Source organism: Neolamprologus brichardi, chromosome 19, assembly GCF_056152115.1.
Source record: "Neolamprologus brichardi isolate AB-2024 chromosome 19, ASM5615211v1, whole genome shotgun sequence".
NCBI classification, from domain to species: domain Eukaryota; kingdom Metazoa; phylum Chordata; class Actinopteri; order Cichliformes; family Cichlidae; genus Neolamprologus; species Neolamprologus brichardi.
Window position 1 is genome coordinate 9,538,218 of NC_142122.1, and position 21,316 is coordinate 9,559,533.

General features: G+C 41.7%; 1 protein-coding gene across 2 annotated transcripts in view; it reads right to left on the minus strand.

Moving 5' to 3' along the window:
* trim9 (tripartite motif containing 9) overlaps window positions 1-20,214 on the minus strand; it is a 42,981-nt gene extending 22,767 nt beyond the window's left edge. For both annotated transcript variants that reach the window (XM_006798656.2, XM_006798655.2), the window contains exons 1-3: window positions 19,229-20,214; window positions 3,937-4,032; window positions 2,913-3,035 (exon numbers count right to left, since the gene is read on the minus strand). In XM_006798656.2, coding sequence (XP_006798719.1) covers window positions 2,913-3,035; window positions 3,937-4,032; window positions 19,229-20,062 — 1,053 coding nt within the window. In that variant the 5' untranslated portion in view covers window positions 20,063-20,214. The remainder of the gene's footprint in view (window positions 1-2,912; window positions 3,036-3,936; window positions 4,033-19,228) is intronic.
* Window positions 20,215-21,316: the final 1,102 nt, after the last annotated feature.

A 21,316-nucleotide genomic window follows, 5' to 3' on the forward strand; every position in this document is an offset into this window, starting at 1 on the left:
ATGGAGGCGTCAAAACAGGATTGAACAAACCAATAGGTGACATCATCCATCTTTTATATACAGTCACAATGTTTTCATATCTAATGAAAAGATGTGAGCTATGAACAGATCTGTAAGGAACCAAGTATTACTGAAAATGTGAAGTCACTTTTTTAGATCTTTTCTTGTTGGTGCATTAAAGTGCTTGTTGGAAATTTGAGCCTCTGATCTATCAGAGTCTGATGGAGAACAGGAGCTTTTTTACACACTGATATTACATTCGTGTTTTTCGGGTAGCTTGAGAAAAAACTTTGTTCTGCAGTCGACTCAAGGAAACCACACATCAGAACTGCTGGACACTCAGTCCCTAGTATTTACAGCAAAAGAAATAACGAAAAGAAAGAAGACTATAAAATGCTTACGGTGATAGATTACCAATTAAGCCAGTTTAAAGGCCATGTGATTTTTCAGACAGAAACTGTGAAAAATTGCTTCTTGGAGGGCAAAAAATCTGTCAGAAAAACTTTTGAGGTTAAAAGATTAAGCATGCGGTTTATAACCAAAGCCTGCAACACAATCCTTCGGGCTACAGAGAGGGCTGCAGCCTGCCCTGCTCATGTCCGGCTTTGCGTCTAGCAGCCCGAGGGTGAATGAGTCGAACAGGAAATTATATTAGGCTGTTGGATACCTATAACAGATTGCAGGTTTTCAAAGGTGACTCAGGTAATTTTTTGATTATAATTCATCCAATTTAATAATTCTTTTACAAGACATCAACATGGCATTTAGTATGTCGTGTTTTAGCTGTGCACAGATGGTTTGAATCAGCATTTAGAAGATAATCTTTACAGACTGTCTGCTTAAAGGAGACCTATCTGGGGGGCCTTTTGTATCCATTCCACGTGACAAACCTTCTGCCTCTGCTGCTTCTCTACACAAACACATGGGTCAGTCCTCCTGATGTGCTGGAATAAATGAACCTGACTCATGCTATGAAGGACTACTTCTCGCCTCCACAGCTTCAAACAACAAGCTCAACGTGCCTCAGTCACCATGGTGACCAGGCTTCCTTGTCAGGAGCCAGGACCAGAGGAGAGCAGCAGGAAGCTCTGCTGGAGATGCCAAGTGATCTGAGGCAGCCTCGTTTTAAAATCAGATTCAATTGATTTAATGTTTTCTGCTCTTTTTACAGCTTTTATTGTGAACCTCATGTGCTTAAATAAGCTGTATTATTCAGGCTATATCACTAGTTGCTCAAATGGACACCATGTTTTATGCAGCTATCAGCATTTATAAGCACAGACATCAAAAACTTCAGCATCACCAAGAGCGTAGCGGGACAGAATTGTGTCTCATTCAGCCACAGCTGCGGGGTGAATGTCCATGCCAGAGTTAACACAGTTCCTGGAGATGACCTCAAGAAAACAAGCTTCATCTCAAATGATCCTTTCTCTCCTCTTTTAGCTGTGCCTCGTATCTACACGAGTGAGCTACGCTGCCCTCCAGGGGACAATAGGAAATAAGAGAACGCACGAAACTTCGTTTTCTTGCATCACTGACTCTGTGGGAAACTCCTATGATTGAAGAGGTACCCCTGAGTAAGCGAGAAGCACATTCACATGTGAGATCAGCGCGGAAAGCACGAGAAAAATCTGACATCTGCGTTGGAGAAATGTGTTTCTCCAACATTAAGATTCAGCGTACGACGCATGCAGACACCGAGCTGACAGGCGGGATCAAATCAGCACTGACATGCATTAAAATTACTCTGTGTTGGAGGTGTGAATCTGTCCAGTGTCCCTTAAGATCCATCCGTCTTTGAAAATTCATCCACTGAGAGAACACAGTTCATTTTTCATGTGCATCGTGCCGCACACCACTGCAAAGTCTTAGCCGTTAAAACGAAAATCATGCCTCCTATAGGCAAGAAAACACTGCAGCAGCGACGGCACTTGTAATAGCCGAGTTTCTGAGAATCACTGTAGTTTAGCCAGTGGTGAGGGTTTAGTGTCCCTATTCTCTTCTATTGCAGATCCTTAGGAGAGTATGACTATGTGGTGTTTATTGTGTCATTTTTTATTTACAGTTTCAGGAGATTACAGGAGGCAAGAATGTCACATCAAGGTTGCGAGTTGAATGCAATTAATTTCCATGAACATCACATCTAAAACATATATATATATTTAAAAAAAAAATAAAAATATATATATATATATATATATATAGGCAGGACTAAAAAAAATAAATAGAAAATGTCTGTTGCTGGTCCTGTATGCCCACATGTTGCCATGCACAAGCCATGTTCCTCAAACCACCTACACGTGTGAAACCTCAATTCTACAGAGCAACCGAGTGTGAAATTGGATGCTGTACAGCACAAATGTATCTCTCCATCCTCTCATCTCACTTATGTCCCCCGTTCAATGTGTTGCAGATGGCTTAAAGAAAAATGCAGCTCTTTATGCATCTGAAATCGGTGACACGGTGTACGATTTCTCATTAATCTTTATCAAAATCGTTAAGATACTGCAAAACCTAAAAAATGCAACTGGAAAAATACACGACTTCAGATTCTTTAAGAGCAAAGAGATTTTCCTCACGACTTTGTATTTTATCCACTACAATATGAAACTTCACTTGCAGCGCCAGCTCATCCATCAGTCACAATCACCGCCCTCAATTTGTCAAACCAACACTGCAAGATTATACAGCAGCAAACAACCACTATGAAGCAGATCAAATTTAAAGTCCCAACCTGGCAACTTCTAAAGAAAAACAAGGATATTTGTAAGATAATTTTGTTTCGGTTTGCACTTGTGTGGCTCATGAATCAATACCTCATTAGGGTTAACGCCTCATTATCCATTTAACACATCCAGCCTTCTGATGCATACAAGTGGATTTCAGGAACAGATCTTGTCATGCTCACTCACCTTCAGCTTGTGTTCGTGCTCTTTGTTTACTTGAGACAGCAGCTGGGCCTTGCGCCGGTTCAAGGCGTCGATGAGGGCGTCGCACTGCGCCACCAAGCAAGCCTCAAACTCCACACCGTTCTCCTGCGGGAAAAATGTACAAGAAGCTGGAAAAGCAAAGCATCTGAAGACAGAAAATATGCAGGAATTTGCAGTTGGAAACAAAACAACAACAATAAAAGCAAAAGATGGAGGATACTTTTAAGGCCGTGTGCATCACTTTAATAGCAGGAGTAACAGTGAAATACAGGATTGACAAAATTAATTGAGTTTAATGATGGGATGGATAGTTTGCTGGGATACCTCCTCCTCAGATGAGAAGCGTGAGTAAAATCATCATGATTCATGCATCAGCAGAGTAATAAACGTGACAATTATGCCTCATGCTGTCACTTTTTCACACATCTTAAGTTTTTTTTGTTGCTCGTCACCGCCTCTCTACTCTTTTACCTCACCCTCACCATTTCACACTGCGTGACGTCTACCCACGAGAGGTTTTAATCCCACCTTCCTCCTCTAATCGCCCTCATAAGCTGACCAAAGCTTTGTCTCCACATGAGCATCTAAATTTAGACCTGGTTAATGTGTTAGATGGAAGAAAATAATATAGATGAATGTGAATAAAGGGGAATTCCCATTAATGCTAATATAACCATGTGTTTCGGTAAATGTTAATCTTTATAACCACCTTTGTTTTGCATCCTGAGCTCAAATTTGATGCAAGCATCTTTTATAGTTTTATTAAGATAGTATCTTCCCATCTGGCCCTGTGCAGAGTTCAAGCCAAAGATTAGAAAATGTGAAATTCAAATGAATACAATAAGCCTTTTTGTGTCTGCTGCTCATGGCAGTCAGTGGACAGTCTGGGATCACAGAGGGGGATTACAGCTTGGTAGAAGAAAATATTCATGCAGATTATGGGTGTGTACAAAAGACAAAACAAAACAAACAAAAAAAACACGTGTGTGCATGTATCTGCGTATACCTGGATATGCTGGACCATATTTTTTAGTTGAACCAGGAACTCTTTGGCCTCAGTGGCTCGATCTGACAGGCCGTTGAGGGCCTGGGACAGTTGACCCTGTGGAAAGAGACAATAAAGTATAATTACATGGACTTGCAGTACATTCAAATAACAGATGAAGTGCTGAATCCTCAGAATCTAAAGAAGGAAATGAATCTAAATTATAATCAGAGCCATAATAGTATTTAAAAACTCCAGGGTCATACACAAAGACTGCAAAGATCTAATGAAATATAAACCTAATTTTGGGCCAGTTCATAGTGATACAGAACATTAACCTCTAGCTTTTATTCCATTAATCACTTACTGGGTCAGAAGATTCAGTAACAATTTTGTTTATTTGCAGCTTTCTTCATTTCATTTGAAAACAAATTGCATATCTTTGGGTTTTTGGAAAAAGGTGATTTTGTCACCTTGGTCAGCCTTTTGAAGATTCAGCTGGGCCTTTCCCCACACAATTTTTGCATTAAATTAGATTAATGGAAACTGAAGATAACCATGTAATTGATATGCCTCGTGGACTATCAGCTGCTCTGTCACGCAACCATCCTTTTTGTAGTCCTTCATCCTTGCTGAATAGGGGCTAACGGTGGATTTTGTTGTCTTAACTTTTTAACTCAAACCCCACCTAAATATTTCCAACCCTGACATCCTGTTTTACACAACAACTAAGGCCCCAAAACTATTCCGTGAGACCTTTAACACTGACAGGAAAGACACATGGAGGCAGCCCAGCAAGAGTTATTTTGGATGCAAATTCCAGCCCTGACGGTTCATCATGTGCTACAACCCCAGATTAGAAAAAGTTGGGATGACATGCACGATGCCGACTAAAAAAACACTTACATATTTACTTTGGCTTTTGATTGCAGAGAATATGATCGACTTTATTTCATTCCTGCAGTTCAGGCTTGCAACAAATTCCCGAAAAACATTTGAATAGTAAAGCAATAAACACTTATGAGACATTTAAGCACTGAGGATATCAAGCAACAAAAAGTTTCAGGTGTTATTTTTAACCTTTCCTCCTGCAAACACATCTTTGTTACATTTTTGTTGCGTTTTAAAATTCTCCACATATTTCCTACTGGGGATGGGTCAGGACTGTAGGCGGGCCTTTATAATGTGGTTTTATTTTGTTTTGTTGAAAAGTGCATAGATGTTGTTTTACTTGTTGGTGACAACAGTCTGGATGGCGTCTTTGTCTTTGGTTCAGAGCACACGGTTTCCATGTCGTCTAAAAAAAGATCTTGGATACCGATTGTTGTTACCAGAACATGTTTTCATCGTCACAGATCAACATGCAGTAAAATTTAAATTTGCATTTGTGAATGTAATTGTGATTGCAGTGCTTCATAAAGGTTTCCCACAGAAATCCTTTGCTTTTATTGTTATATCAGCTGTTGACGGATGACAGTGATGTCTGAGCGACTGGGGTCACGAGTGTTCAGCGTAGGCTTCCACCTTTCCTCTTTATGCACTGAAATTCCAACCGATTTCTTTCTTCTTTGAGGAACACCATTTTTAAATATTTCTACAATTTTCTCTTGCATTTCTTGAGAAACTGGAGCAAATCTGCCCATCTTTGCTCCTCAAAGACTGCAGCAAATCAGGATCACAATCACCTGTGGACATCATGTTAATGGAAGTCCTGTGGAATGGTTGTATGCTAACAAATGAAATGAAGATAAAAAGAAAAATGTGAAATATCTCGGGTTCACACTGAAACGAGTGGGTTTCTTTCTTTTTTTTTAAATGATTAACTCAAAGGCACTCAACATGGGCCGACTTACAAACAAAGCTGCTTTTGATAGCGGCTGAGAATCTGACATTTTAAAGTGTCAGAGCTTTCACCCCTGAGACAAAATGCACTGACAGCCTAATTTTCTCACACAAAATGTCATTTTCAGCTTAAAACTGAGATGATGTGTACATCTATAAGCATTTAACTTTTGAACTGTTAATGTTATAGCTGGGACTCTGGTGTGTGACGCACATATGATGGGAAATGCCATTGTTGTCCGTGTGCGCTGACACAGAAACGCTTTTGAGATTAGTTTTTCATGTATGTGAAGCAAAGGCTGTGTGAATATGGAGGTGACAGGGAGAGAGGACTTGGCTTGACCCTGTGGGAAACTCATTCGCTTGAGTGAACAACCGTCAAGCTGGTGGGTGTATTGTCTTCTGGGAGTAAACGAGGGCACTGGGCCTTATCTAGAAAAGAAAAACTCCACTTCAACGCAGGAAGACAGCAATAAAACTAGCAACAAGCTGATACAGTAGAAAACGCTGTGAAAACAACTCATCACACGCAGTCTGCTCCTCTTTGTCAGCCCAGCTCGTGGAATCTGACGTTGGCCGGACGAGTGGGAATCAGTCTGCGGGGGCCGACAGCTGACCTTTGACCTTGATGTTTGGGAAACCATGACAGCTGCCGTTAACATGAGTCTACTGCACTGGGGGACTGTAAGACCTGGTAACAGCTGAGCAAAGATCCAAATGTAAACTTTCTTCAGTTGTGTGGGATTTCAAAAAATGTCCTCTGTGTTATTTAGGGCTGCATACTTCAACACAGCAAAGAAAAGAAATGAAAGAGAAGACTCGAAGTGTAAGTTTTCTTTCATATAAGAATAAAGTAACAACATATTTCTATGAATTCTGAAGACTTGTTTGACCTCTTATAAGTATGTACTTATCAAACATTAGTCTAAAAAAATGGCAAATACTTGTAAAATCGGAAAGTCTCAAAAGGAAAAACTGAAGTCTTTAAATTGCTAATCCTGTCTTATCAACTAAAAGGTAATCCTTTTACAGTGCAATAGCACAACTGCAGCACATTTTGAATATTATGAAACAATGAATCCAGCAATTTGGCTCTCTTGACTGATTACCAACATTTAAGCATAGAAGAAGAGAGATAATTTACTTTATTAACCCCCAAAGGAAAATTGTATCGTAGTAGCAGCAAATTCACACAAATTACTAAAAAAACATAAACTACATAAACCAAGAAAAACTCATGCAAGCTACTATGCTACAAATTTAAGTAAAAGATAATAAATATACGATAAAAAATGGACTATAGCTAGAATTTAAGATATTTGAATTCTTGCTATTGTAAAATTTAATGAATTTCATAATTTTCTTGTACATTTACAATGACAGGGCTATTCTATTCTATTCTATTCTATTCTATTCTACTGATTGTTATAAAATAACCCGAGCTCTTTGGCTTCCATTGAATCCACTCACACACTTCTGGTCATGTGATCACTAGCCACAACTTAACTGCTATTTTGGACGTGTGACAATGTAAGGTCAAACAAAAAAGGCCTGAAACCATCTGGCAGGCACTGGTCAAGAAGGAGGAATGTGTATTTTCTAACCTGTGGACGAGTCGTTGGTTGGCAATTGTTGGGAAATCGATTGGTGAGGGCCCCATTCGCATAGGCCTAGAAAATGGTCAGTGGTCCTCTGGCAACCACTGGTCACTAGTGAGAAGTGCGTATTCCTCAACCTTGTGATTGCTTTAGTCACTAGAATATTGCTCTTAATTTGAATGAAACATACCGACTTGTCAACAACTTGTTCGTCATGTTAGACATGTTACAATCAAGATTACAGTTTAGCCTCAGAGAGACCAGTCAGTGATAGAAAAATGAGTATTCCCTGAACAGCTATGAGCTGTGGGTGATTGCAGTTGCAGGGAAAATGATTGCTAAGCTACAGCCTGGTCAGGGGCTACCTGGAAACCACCTGTTGCTAGGCAAAAAATGTGCAAAAAAACCTCCTTGTGATTGTTTCAATTGCTAGCATTTCCTGTGATGATGTTTTGAATGGAGTTTTCTACAAACACTGGTTGGCTAAATTATATGGGCCATTTGCCTTCAAAATGAACCTCTAGAAAAACGTTGAGTGCATCACTGAGGCACAACTTTTACTTTGGAAGCAAACAATCTCTATTTCTGATTTATGTTTCATTATTTCAAGTTTTGTTACCACTGGGCTAGCCAGTGACTAACGAGATCACAAGAAGCTTTTTGGTGAAGCGCCCTTTCTGTTACTTTGTGCATGTGACTTCACATAGCAACAGCCAGCAACCATGAATCACTCGCCAGCAAGTCGGGGAACACACTTTTTTCCCTAGCAACCGTTATCCAGTATAACGAATAGCTCTTCACACAACAGCGTGTTTCTTCACAACTGTAGTAAATTTACCAGTTATTTTCAGTTTTATGTTCCAGGTTGTTTCTAGGTTGAGCTAAGTGTCTTTCCTTCAGAAGTTTTTTTTTTAAAAACTTTGTTTTGTGTACAGAATAAACAAACAGGATTTAATGAGCTTTAGATGTGCTGGTGGGCAGATTTCCATGTTTTCAGTCATCTTTATGCAAAGCTTTCCTGGCTCCAGCTTTATAGCTACTGCTCAGATATGACAGCGTTACCAATCAAACTCTTGGCAATGACAGAAATAGAAGAATTTACCAAATGTCAAAACATCCCCTTAGATAAGGAAGACATCTTCTGATTTGAATTCAAATCCACAACAGAAAAGAAAAACTCACTTTTTAGGCCAACCCTTTTGGGTTTCTGAAATCAATCAGCTGCACTCTGCCTGGATCGCTAAGCCGCCACCATCATTTTAAGATCCTGCCAATCACACTCTGGTGACTTCATCACTGATCAGCCGGTCCTTCACACCTGCCCTTTCATCTGTCCTAAACTGGGAGCTGGTTTTCACTCTCAGTTCTCTCATTTTGCTCTCTGATACAGTGATGGATACTGTGAGAGCTCGAGCCTCGCCTAGTTAACAGTCAGCTTGCGTTTGGTGACAGAGCAGATGAAATGAAAAGCACTCGATTGTCCGGGGGCGTTTTTCTGCAGTGTCTGTTTGAGAGCCTGCAGAGCTCAGTCCTCAAAACCAGGTCAAATAGTGCCACGAAAGTGGAGGCTGGTTTATTTTTGCACAGCTCACGGCGACTTCCTGCTCTGCGGTGTCCACGGTGCCAAGACCGGCAGGTCGGCATATGGGAAGACAGACTTTTGCAACAAATCAAGAAAGCTGAGGTCAAGTAGGAAGAAAACTTGTTGTTCACACCTCAAGTTCTGTCGCAGATTTTTTACATTTAATGACTTTTTTTTAAGTAACAGCTAAACTATTCATGACAGGGAAAAAAAGACTGAGGCCACATCTCTAAGGCAAATATATAATTTGCTTTGATTATTTTTTCATCCAAGTGCTCTTCATACAATTCAACTACACAAGCTGGGAAGCCATTTTCCCAATTTTGCATATAAATGAGAATGAGAAGATGGAAACAACATGGAAGCTACAAAGCAGTTTATAAATTTATGGATCAGAGCTTTAAACGACATGCTGATATTTGTTTCCAGTATATCTGAAATATATTTCTTTATATCCTCCTGAGAACCAGCTTATTCATGTATGACCTCTGTAATGGACATTTGTTTCTGGTCTATATCTTTTGACGTATTTGAGCTACCCTACTAAGTCCTGATGTAATAAATAGAAGATATACTGGTCTTTCAATTGATATCTTGTGTGTTTTCGTTTGGTTTGTAGGTACTAAGTCAATCAGCTACAAATACCGAGGTTAACTGAAAAACACTCAGGTCTCTGTTGAGCCACACCTCTTAATCTTTGAATTCAGGCGTTTTCAGTCTCATAAAATCAAGAAATCAGCCAGGCAGGCTACCTTTACAAGAATTTGTGGAAGAATAACTATTCTCACTAAATTCAAGTGTGATAAAATGATGCCGTGAAATTTCATCCCTCCTAAATGTTCCACAATCAGCTGTAACAGGTAAAATTGCAAAGTGGAAGCATTTAGGGACTGCACCAATTCATTCATGAAGCAGGAGACCACCTAAAGTTGCCAACACTCTGCTGGCATTAACATCAGCACAAAACCTGTGTGCCGGGATATCATGATAGCATGGGTTATGATGGCTGAGCAGCTGCATGCAAGCCTTACTATTAGATAGAGTGGTGTACAGCACACTGCTACTGTACTTGGGATCAGGGGAAACCTGATGAATTAGTGTAGGTTTGGTAAAAACCAGAATGCTGCCTGACTGCATTGTACAGGTTGTTTTTCTAAAGTTGGCCTGGGCTTCTTAATTTCAGTAAAGGGAAATTTTGGATATTTTGGGCAAATCTAGGCTTCCAACTTTGTGGGAACATTTTTGGCAAGGCCTTTTCCTTTTTCTTTTCCAGGATGACTGTGCCCTAGTGCACAAATCAAAGTCCATAAAGGTATGGTCGGATGAGTTTGGTGTGGAGGAAATTGACTGACTGGCACAGAGCCCCAACCCCAACCCCATCCAACACCTTTGGGATGAATTAGAGCAGAGACTGCGAGCCAGGCACTCTCATTCAGCACCAATATCTGAAATCACAAATGCTCTTCTTGATGAACAGACAAAATGTTTCTATAGATTTGTGTAGAAATATTTCCCAGAATTTTTGAAACTTATATTTGCAAATGAAGGGCCAACTCAATATTAATGTCTATGGATTAATGTGTAGGTGGCCCGATACTTGTAATGTGTGGAATAGCAAGACTTGCTGATGATATCCCAAGGAGATATTTTACTTCATCCATTTTTTACAGTTTTTATTCTTGTGTTTTTGGTTTGCATGCAGCTTGATGAGATTTTCATCGTTTCTAAGATGATTGATGAGAACATTTAGCGATAACTTAAAATGCATGACATTTACATCTCATCTTCCTGCATTTGCATTTTCATTGCTTTTATAAGAGAATATATTTCACTGTCATGGCATGATTCATGCTACTGTGATATTAGTTCTGGCTGATACCCTCAGAGAGAATAGGGCTTTCTAAAAGTTTCAGCTGAATCCCCTACTTACATTAATGCAATGCAACTTCAAGCTTGCCCTGGGGATAAAATACATCTTGTTCAGGGATAGTGGAAATAAAAGCATCATGCAACGTTAGAGTGGAGAAGAGGATGGTGCAATGTTTTGGGATGAGCTTCGAGGGGTTGTTGAGTTAGTGGGGTGGGGGGGCTTAGGATATACCTGCTATTTGGAAGTACTAATCATCTTAGTAATTAAGCCAAGTGGGAACACGTGCATAGGATGAATAATTCACCACCAGCTCCGGGGCCATTCTGCATGTTTCATTTTCTCTCCGTGGCTGAGTGAACTAGCCAATCTGTCACAGGAAAGCGCGAATGTCAGAAAGGCATCAGAGCCATTTTGGATTAAAGCACCCACTAGGAAGTGGGAAGTGCAAGGACAGTAGGAGGAAGGTACAATGTCACTGCAAAGCTCTTAAAGTTAGAGAAGTAGAAAAGTAAAAACACTCCGTGCTAATTAAAAACACACATAGGCACAAAACTTTCCATCCCTGTCACTGCAAAGATAGCATTTTGAGTTCCCATAACCTACTTTCAAAAATTGTGGCGATGCCTCTCTGTGAAATGCTCTGCTCTCAGTCTTAAGTACTTTCTTTAAGTACTCTCTTTATGCACACTTAATCCCGCGTGTAATACACAGTCATTTTGGCTACATACTGTAAACAGACATAAGCTGACAGAAGGTCAACTTCTGGATGACAAAGACACAAAACAAGCAAACAAAATTAAATAACACATTTTTCCCCACAGCTTCCAGATGAAAGAACGTGAAACTTAATGCAATTTTACACAGCATGTTGGAAGAGTTAATAGTCGGCACAGATTGTGTTTCTCCTCTGTGTTTAACAAGATCCCGTACGACACTGTCTTCTGCAGGGAGAACCTAAGTGGCTGGTGCATTATTCATCGCTTAAGTCATCAATAATGCACAAGGAGCCGTTAACTATCCACACACATGCACACACAAAAAGACAGATAAAACTAAAATAATTATAGGAGGGGATTTGAAAGTTGCCACAGTTTCTCCATGTGACAAACTGAGTCATTGTGTGAAGGACCCTTGGGACAGCACCGCAGGAAATGGGGCAGAAGTGATCTATTCTTATCAGTGAGGCCAGCGTCTGCTGCAGATGATCAAGAGGCTTACCTGCTGGTCTAACTGAAAATGTCAAATGGATAAAATCGGGCAGAAAGTACCTGATGATTGGAAATCATTTATTTCTTTACTGACAAGTGCACGTGTGGCAAGTGTACATTCTAGGTACTTGGATGGTATAATCTTTATGATCAAATTGCTGGTGAGCTTGGCTACACAGGGGAAGTGGAGGGACCACTAAGTAGTTTTAAACAAGTAGGAATATATCAGTAACTAACCAGCAGCAGCAGAATTATGGGCAGTGGCCTAAGCAGAGAAGCCCAGACATTCCTCTCTCTAGCCACCTTCTCCAGCTTATCTGGGGGAACACCAAGGCGTTCCTGGGCAGCCGAGAGAAGTAATCTCTCCGGCTTGTCCTGGGTCTACCCCTGGGCCTCCTCCTTGTTAGACAGGGGTGGGGAACTTCAGGCCTCAGGGGCTGGTGTCCTGCAAGTTTTAGATACCACCCTGAATCAAATGATCAGTTCATTACCAGGCCTCTGGAGAACTGCAACATGTTGAGGAGGTAATTTAGCCATTTAAATCAGCTGTTTTGGATCAAGGACATGTCTAAAACCTGCAGGGCTCTGTCCCTTGAGGCTTGAAGTTCCCCCACCCCTGCTGTACGACATGCCTGGAACACCTCACCCAGGAGGCGCCCACGAGGTATCTTAATCAGATGCATAAACCCAGGAGAGCCCAGCCACCCTGCTCATTTCCACAGCTTGTATCCGAGATCTCGCTCTCTCGGTCACTACACACAGCTCGTACCAGGTAAGGGTAGGGATGTGGATCGACCAATAAATCGAGAGCTTCGGTTTCACAATCAGCTCTCTCTTCAACATGACAGACCGGTACAGCGTCCACATCACTGCAGCCATGGTTCCAACTCATCTGTCGATGTCCTGTTACTGTCTTCCATTTCTTGTGAACATGATCCCGAGATACTTGGGACAGCAACTCGTCTCTGACATGGAGTGGACACTCCACCCTGATCCAGCTGAGGACCATGGCCTCGGAGCTGCTAATTCTCATACATGCCACTTCACATTCAGTTGCGAACTGCGCCAGTGCGAGCTGGAGGCCACCACCTGATCAAGCCAACCGGAACACATCATCCACAAAAAGCAGAGATGAGATTCTGAGGTCGTGAATGCAGAATCCTTCAACCACTTGGGTATGCCTAAATATTGGCATTGTTTGTTTTAAATGCATTTTGAATCGTCGTCTTGGCATAGGCCAAAGATGCCTATGACAGTCTCTATTAGGTAGATAAACTAGTACTTGCACCTTTATACTCAAGTTGAGTACTTTTCACCCAGTCGTGCACACATTCACTTTGAGAAACACTCACTCAGACTCTGATGGATGCTCGGGTCTGATTTGGGTATTTGGTTGAGTATTTCGCCCGAGTATTTGTAGACAAACTGCTCTACCACCTGAGCCACAGCCATAGCAACATTTTGTGCCAGGTAGAAGGCCCTGGTCCGTTCATCATGTCTATTTCATTCCTTTAAGCAAAAACAACCTACAGATGTCACTGAAAAGCCTGAACACTGTTTCGTAACTGGACCGTGTAACTCTTCCTATTAAATTAATCGTTCAGCTATAGCCATACTTGAAGCTAATTAGACAAGACTCTGAGAACAGATTGATGATAATTACATCAGTGCCACTTCAGGGTTTGCCACTTTATGGTCAGGACAATGATGTTGATGATGCTGATGATAAATCTGTGAGTTATGCTGACAAAAACAAGGTCAGTGCACGATTTAACTTGTGCTGCCCACATCTCAGTTTGAGCTCACTTTTTTGGTGTCCTTAATAATGTGGGCTGACTGTTTCAGAGCAGCCAGATGTAGCAGAGCAAAATAAATTATGCCGTTTAAAACATTTGACTGCTTGAGCTGAAAAGAATAACTCTTTTTTTGTTCCTTTCCCAGTTGGGTCACAAAGGAGAAATGGCACTGTGGATTTTCTAGGCATTTATCTTTCTAAGTTCCATGCCTGGAGCAAGCTAAAATATTCAGACAGTCTGTGTTCTCACCCGGAGAAGTTATATAAAAATATGTCAGTGTTTTCTGTGCAAACCCGACTCATTTACCTCACTGATGAGACCTTCAGCGCGGCTCTGCCTCTCCTTCCTGCTCATACTCTGGTTCACTTCTTCTCTTTGGGGTGTTTGGGGTCATTCATCGCTCTCATTTTGCTGCTTTCTTATCTCCCTCTTTCATTAACATTTACACAGATAATCTCTTTACATGGCAGCTTGAGGGGTAAATATCAGCGCCTTTAATGGAGCAGCATCAACCTAAACGGCTTTGAGACACTGAAGCTTACGCCCACTGTGAAAATTCATTCTTGAAAAACCTCAGGCCTGACTTTGCCCTCTGCATTTATTAGTGCTTTCTTAAACAATTACAACCGTGTCTTTTATCGACAGAGAGTCACTTATAAAAAAGACATATTTAAGGGTAGTGTGAGCTGTATCACTGCACGGCGTTAGACCATTACTGAACAGTGTTCTTATGCACTTACACTAACTAGACACTTTATTAGGTACACCTGTTCAACTGCTTATTAACATAAATTTCTAATCAACCAATCACACGGCAGCTCAAAGCAGCAAAATGCAACTCAATGCATTTAGGTATGCAGACATGGTCAAGATGACCTGTTGAAGTTCAAACCAAGCACCAGAATGGGAAAGAAAGGTGTTTTAAAGGATCTTGAACGTGGCGTGGTTGGGCTGGTCTATTTCAGAAACTGCTGATCTACTGGGATTTTCCCACATAATCATCTCCAGGGTTTACAGAGTATGGGCCGAATGGACCAGTGAGAGGCAAAAATGCCTTGTTGATGCCAGAGGTCAGAGGAGAATGCTGGCTGCCTTGAGCTGGTAGGAAGGAAACAACAATTCAAATAACCGCTTGTTATTTGAATTCACAGTGCATCCAACTTTGAAACAGATGGCTACAGCAGCAGAAGACCACTTCTGTCAGCCAAGAACAGGAGAATTAGGCAACAATTCGCACGTCTCACCAAAGCTGGATAACAATATTGGAAAAACCTCGCCTGGTGTTATGAGTCTTGATTTCTGCTGCAACATGTGGATGGTAGAGTGGTTTAAACAACATAAAAATTGAGCCATCCTGCTTTTAATCAACATTTTAGGCTGCTGATGGTGGTTCAAACTGGATAACACGCCATAAAGCTCAAATAATCTCAAACTGGCTTCTTCAACATGACAATGAGTTCAATTCAATTTTATTTATATAGTTGCCTCAAGGCACTTTATATTGTAAGGTAGATCCTACAATAATACACAGAGGAAAACCCAACAATCTTATGACCCCCTATGAGCAAGCACTTTGGCAACAGTGGGAAGGAAAAACTCCCTTTTAACAGGAAGAAACCTCCAGCAGAACCAGGCTTAGGGAGGGGCGGCCATCTGCCACGAGTGGTTGGGGTGAGAGAAGGAAGATAGGACAAAAGACATGCAGTGGAAGAGAGACAGAGAGAGCCAATGATTCAATGCAGAGAGGTCTAAGTTCACTGTATTCAACTGGACTCGATAGTCACCAAATCTCAGTCCAGCAGAGCAGCTTTGGGATTTGGTGGGACAGGAGATGAACAACCAGCAGATCTGCAGCAACAATGTGATGCTATCATGTTGATATAAACCAGAATCTCTGGGGAATTTTTCCAGCACTTTGCAAAGGCAGTTCTGAAGGTGAAAGAAAGTCCATTCCAGAAATGGCAGGCTGTAACTAATAAAGTGTCCAGTAAGCGTATTTTGAATGAAGCCATCATGCAGAACTCCTTTGAGTTGAAACATTTGTGCAATAATTAACTGTAAGCATGACACATTCTTCTCATTACTAATTAAATACAGTATTGGACAGTTTTTTCTGCTTCTCTTTATGTGGCTGTCCCGACAGAAGACAGCGGTTAAAACGGGAAGGACAAATAACCTGCTTCTTGTATGTGAATTTTTAAGGCTTTTCCTTCTCTCCTACTGAGTTTAACAGAAGGTCCAGGTTGCTTCTTCTTCTACCAAGAAATTACAAGAAATTGCATCAGCTTCAAGGCTGAAACAAGATTTTAAAATGTTTCCCGGCCACGTGACCTGTTCTGTCTGTCCTCATTAGCTTGCTTTTGGGGCCACCTTGAATGAGAGCTTGTAGAGCATCAGTTTGGGTTAACTTAGTGTCACTTTCTGTTAGACCTTTTTTTTTTTAATAGGAGTAAAGATAAAAGATAGCACATGTGCAAACCCTCAGAGTCAAACCTCTGGATTTATCTCCCTTCCTGTAGCAGGAAAGAGAATCTGCGGCAATCTGTTACCTATTTTCCACACACACACACACACACACACACACACACACACACACACACGCATTACATTCAGTTTGATTAATCACCTTTAATTGCCACTAAACATAATGAGTGGCAGACCGTGACTTGGATTGCATTCAGTGACCTGTTATGACATCCGTAAAGACTTGAGGACCACTCACTGTGTAGCAATTTAACACACTGATGATACCCCTTTACTCTTTTTAATGTGATTTGTGGAGATCAACACTAAAGTCCTGCCACCACATAAAACCTTCCAGTACAAATTTGAAGAGGCAGACGTATGCCGGACGAGTCACTCTTTCATTTCTGCTCTTTCTTGATGACCATTTTGGTTTAGAGTGACCAAAAGGAGAGCTTGGCGATAAATCAGGGTGTTTTATTGCCTATGAGACTAGAAGAGAAGCCAAGAATGCGTTTGAACTAATGCAGGAGGAGAGCATGTAGAGTGCAAGTAATGATCTGAAACAGCATTCATTTTTAGAACGCAGCAGAGGGGAGAAGTGTAAAGCATGTGGGGTGGATTCCTCGTGGGGTCCAGTATCTTAGAGACCTTTGCTGCTTTGTACTTCAGGAAGAGGGATTTGGCTGTTATGGCAGCAGGTGGTTAAAGTCGTTTACAGCAAGGAGAGAAATGCTGCAGAATGATGGAGAAATCACTGTTTTTCTGCTCAAAAAGACAAGAAAAAATGCAACTGAAAAACAGAACAGATCCTATTAAATGATATCACCACATTTCCAGCTCTGAAGTGTAAATGCTGCAGGTGTGGATTTGATATCAAGATCCTTAGTGTGGTACTTTGTGCATCAGCATTAGACAGCAAAGATGAAAAATGCGCCGGCTCAGACACAAAAGCGCACAGATCAAACAACCAAAAGCTTTGATCAGTTTAAGCATGAAGGGGAATGCAAGATGTTTATGGGCATTTCTAAGGCTGTGTAAGTATATGGGTAAGCAGGACATGCTTTTTGAATACTGGTTGGTTTTTCTATGGCTATGGCAAAAACCTTGAAGCTCAAATAGTTTTCTTGAAGTTTGCAACTGTGCTGTTTTGGTTCATTTTTATTAACCCGTCTTTCCAGAGGTAGGCTTTTTGGGAAAATGCTGAAAAATGTGAAGCCTGCTACTTGCCCAGTAAGGAGAGGGTTAAATTTGATTCCATAGGGGGCCAGATTCTATCATGCCGTTTTAAAGATGCTCGGGTGGAGGAAATACACAGAGCTAGGACTGTGTGTTAAATGTGAAGCTTTATGAGATGATCCATCTCTAATATTTGTGCAAGTGAAGAAGAGAAATGACCCCTAAAAAGGCACAAATCCATCATTTCCCCTTTGCAATGTAACTTAATCAATATTATTTGATAAACCTGTGTCTGTATTTTGGCATTAGCGCCAGGAATCTAGGTTTGGTCAGTCTCTACTGACTACTGGGAAATCAGTAAATAAGCTAAAATAGGTTGAGATTTCTAATCGTTACATAGAATATTTGTTTGTATTCTTGTCATTTTGCAGTAACTATTTATCAAGATGTGAAAAAGCTTTTTCTCCAGTGAACATTGTGAGGAATACCCTGAAGCTCCCAAAGATGGCCATGCTCAACTCTGCCAACTCTGAGCTCTGAGCCATCTGTCACAGCTCCGTGGGCAGCTTCAGATGATCAGATGATAGATCAGAAATAACCAGGTGATACAGTCAAAAAAAAAAAAAAAGTGCCACCTGCTGAATATTGGCACTAAAATTCCTGGTACCACTGATTAGTTTCTAAAAATACTCTTTTTCCCATTTTACATCCAAGCATGATTACGCAGAACAGATTGGCAACTTTTCATGTGATGGAAATTTGATATGAGCGAAATGTTCGACCCCATCTGATATTCCCAGCAATTTTACAGTTGTCTATCGCATCTGAAGTGACACACTATCTCCCTACAAGGGATGATTGGAGTGGGGTGCTTTTAAATTGTTGTTCTGGAGACCTATAAAACCAGACTGCTGAGAATAAATGACGAGGATGGAGAGATAATGATGTGCTTGTGTTGCTTGTGCACCAGCACTCAATACATTCATTGTTTTTTGGGGTTTTATCATGGAAACCAGGAGACACCACGACTACACATCATGCTCCCTGTGTGTGCGTGGGTACATGTGTGAGTTATATCTAGCTCTACATTCTTCCCTTCTTCATTGAAGGCTGGAGTGTGGAGGTGAGGGTTGCTGGTGCAGAGGCGTAGATAATCTCAGCTCTGCCTCTCCTGCCCACAACAACTCAGCTTCAAAAATAGCTTCTCAATTCACACCACAGGCCTGCATCTGTGCTTCACTCCCCATTCTCAATAAAGCATAGCTTCAGCGTTTGCCATGCCTAATGATCTCCAGGGTGCCTGTGAGCTGTCAAAGCACTGAAGGAATTTGATGTTGGCATCTCGGTCATCAGATGGAGACAGATGGTCATCATTTACATGGTCGTGCAAATAGAAAACAGCAGCTTCTAGTTGTCCACTTATGAGGTAAAATTAAAAATGAACCACTGCCTTTCAGGTTTGTTTGGCAGTGTTTGGATAAAGGCAGCGTCACATGAAGCTGGACCGTGTATCAGGCAATAAAATGCATCCTCTTACTATTGTTAAACACTCATTTAAATCCAAAGCGGCAGAACGAACACCCCACAGCTCTGTACCTCTCTACCGGATGCTAAGCAGAGCTGACACGACAGCGCAAATTATTTCGAACACAGACTTGTTGCTCAGCTCAGAGGATGTTGAATCATTGCACAGAGCGGCCAAAAACACAAATAAAGACAGAAACAGACGCACTTGTAAGGGAAGAAGACAACCCCGATCATTTTTACGCACGTACCTTGTGCAGTTTCCACATTGCGCCTAAAGCTTTGACCTCATGCGTGCCGTGTTTCCCTTCCTCCAAACACTGATAACATACAGGCATCTTGCACTGTACACAGTACATGCTAAGATTCTCCAGTTCGTGCTCTGTGCAAGTGGAAATTTTGCGGGGACTGGCGCGGCGACTTATCCGCCCCTGCGCCGGCGGCACCAGGCGATGCTTGGCGAGTGGACCGCGGGGAGGATGGCAGCGCAGGCGGCACGGGTCGCAGTAGAAGACGTCGCACTGCTCGCACATCACGGTGGCCTCCTTTGGACTCTTCTCGCAGAGCTGACATTTGAGAGCGGCCGCTTTGCTCTGCTGATACCTGTCCACCACCCCCTCCAGCACCCTGTTCTTGGGGAACCCGCGGAGTCCCCTGTCGTCTAGGATGAGGCTGCGGTGACACTGCGGACAGGTGATGCAGGAGTTACGAGGGATCGGAGTTAAGGAGCCGGGGTGCGGTAGAAGGTGCTGCTGCTGCGGCTGAGGGACAGTCGGGGGGAAAACCCGAACCCCGTTCGGTGATTTTTGGCAAGGGGTGGTCGGAGCGCTCACGAAGCCCCCGTAGGAACCGTAGCCACTGTCCGCCTCACTATACAAACTCATTTTATCCAAATCCAGATAATCATAATCGGAGACCCCGGACCCGGAGGCTCGGCTGCTCTGTGGAGACTCGGCGTCGGGGGTCTGCACAAGAATATTCCGAGCACAGGCTAAGCAAATGTTATGGGAGCACGGCAGTATGATGGGCTCCCGGTAAAATGAGCCGCAAACAGGGCATTTTAACTCTTCCTCCATTTCATCCATGGTTGCTCCTGAGAGGTGAGAGATTCCTCCGGGGTGTGCAAATAGAAACGGGAGAAGTTTCGGCAGAGCCTCGGCTGATCGGGCTGCTCTCTGTTTGCGCGTAAACGAAGCTCCAGTCGCGTTCTGCTGTTATAACTGCAAGTGCAACCTTGACCAAATGAAAGGCATCAACGAAAAGGAGGCATACTAACACTACTCACCAATAAGCACGCAGCGTCAGCTCAGGCTGGATTGCTATTGGACAACCAATGGATTCCAAACAACCATTGGACAAATGAACTGTCGGCGTGAAGGTCCGTTAATGAGCTGTAGAGCGATGTACACAGCAGACACTAATGCGTGTGGACATCAGTGAATGCACAGGATAATTGTTTAGAGCCTTAAAAGGAAATCAATAGAATAAAATGATTACTAAACACAATCTGAACTCAACATCCATCCTTCATATGCTTTAATTTGAGAATCAAACCAAAGAAAATATTTTGTATTGTCTCAGAAAATGTTCACATAAGCCGATTAGTCTTGTCTCTAAATGTGCTTTCAAAGTATTTACTTAATACAGAATGAAAACATCCACACGGGTCATCATCAGCACAAGGTATTTAAGTAAAACGATGATGGGATTATTACTGAGGCATTCATGCACAGGTAGCTGCATTTAACTTCTTCATATGCTGCAGTGTATTTTATACTGCCACAATTATAAGTTCAACAGAACTGGATCTAAACAGGCTAGAAAACCAACTCGTGCAGCTGCAACTAGTGATAAGCATTTATTCAGATTTACAGCTTTGGTTAATACATTATTTTATTTTGTACAAAAACAGTCAAAAATGCTTATCACCAGGGGTAACATGTGACATCTGCAAAAAACATTTGTCCAACCAGTGGTTAAGGAAAGAAACAAAAGCTAAATTGCAGTGATATAACACAGTTTGGGAGTATGATATAACATTAGAACCAGAGAATATTTGACATTTATATCATTGCTAATTTTCTGTATTTAGGTATCTGTAGCTGCTGCACAACATAAACTTGCAAACTTGCTGTTTGAAAAGCTCCTTTCATCCGCATAGGGAGCAAAGATCACTGCTGAAGCTGAGCGAAAACATGGAAACTGACACCTTGTGAGATAAGATAAAGCAGCAGCTCTCAAATGCACTCCAAAGTGGGTTTTTTTTTCCTCGAGTATCCAGAGCCTCTTTATTTCTCTGGCCAAATACCTCAGTCATTTTTGAGACATCCATGGCAACG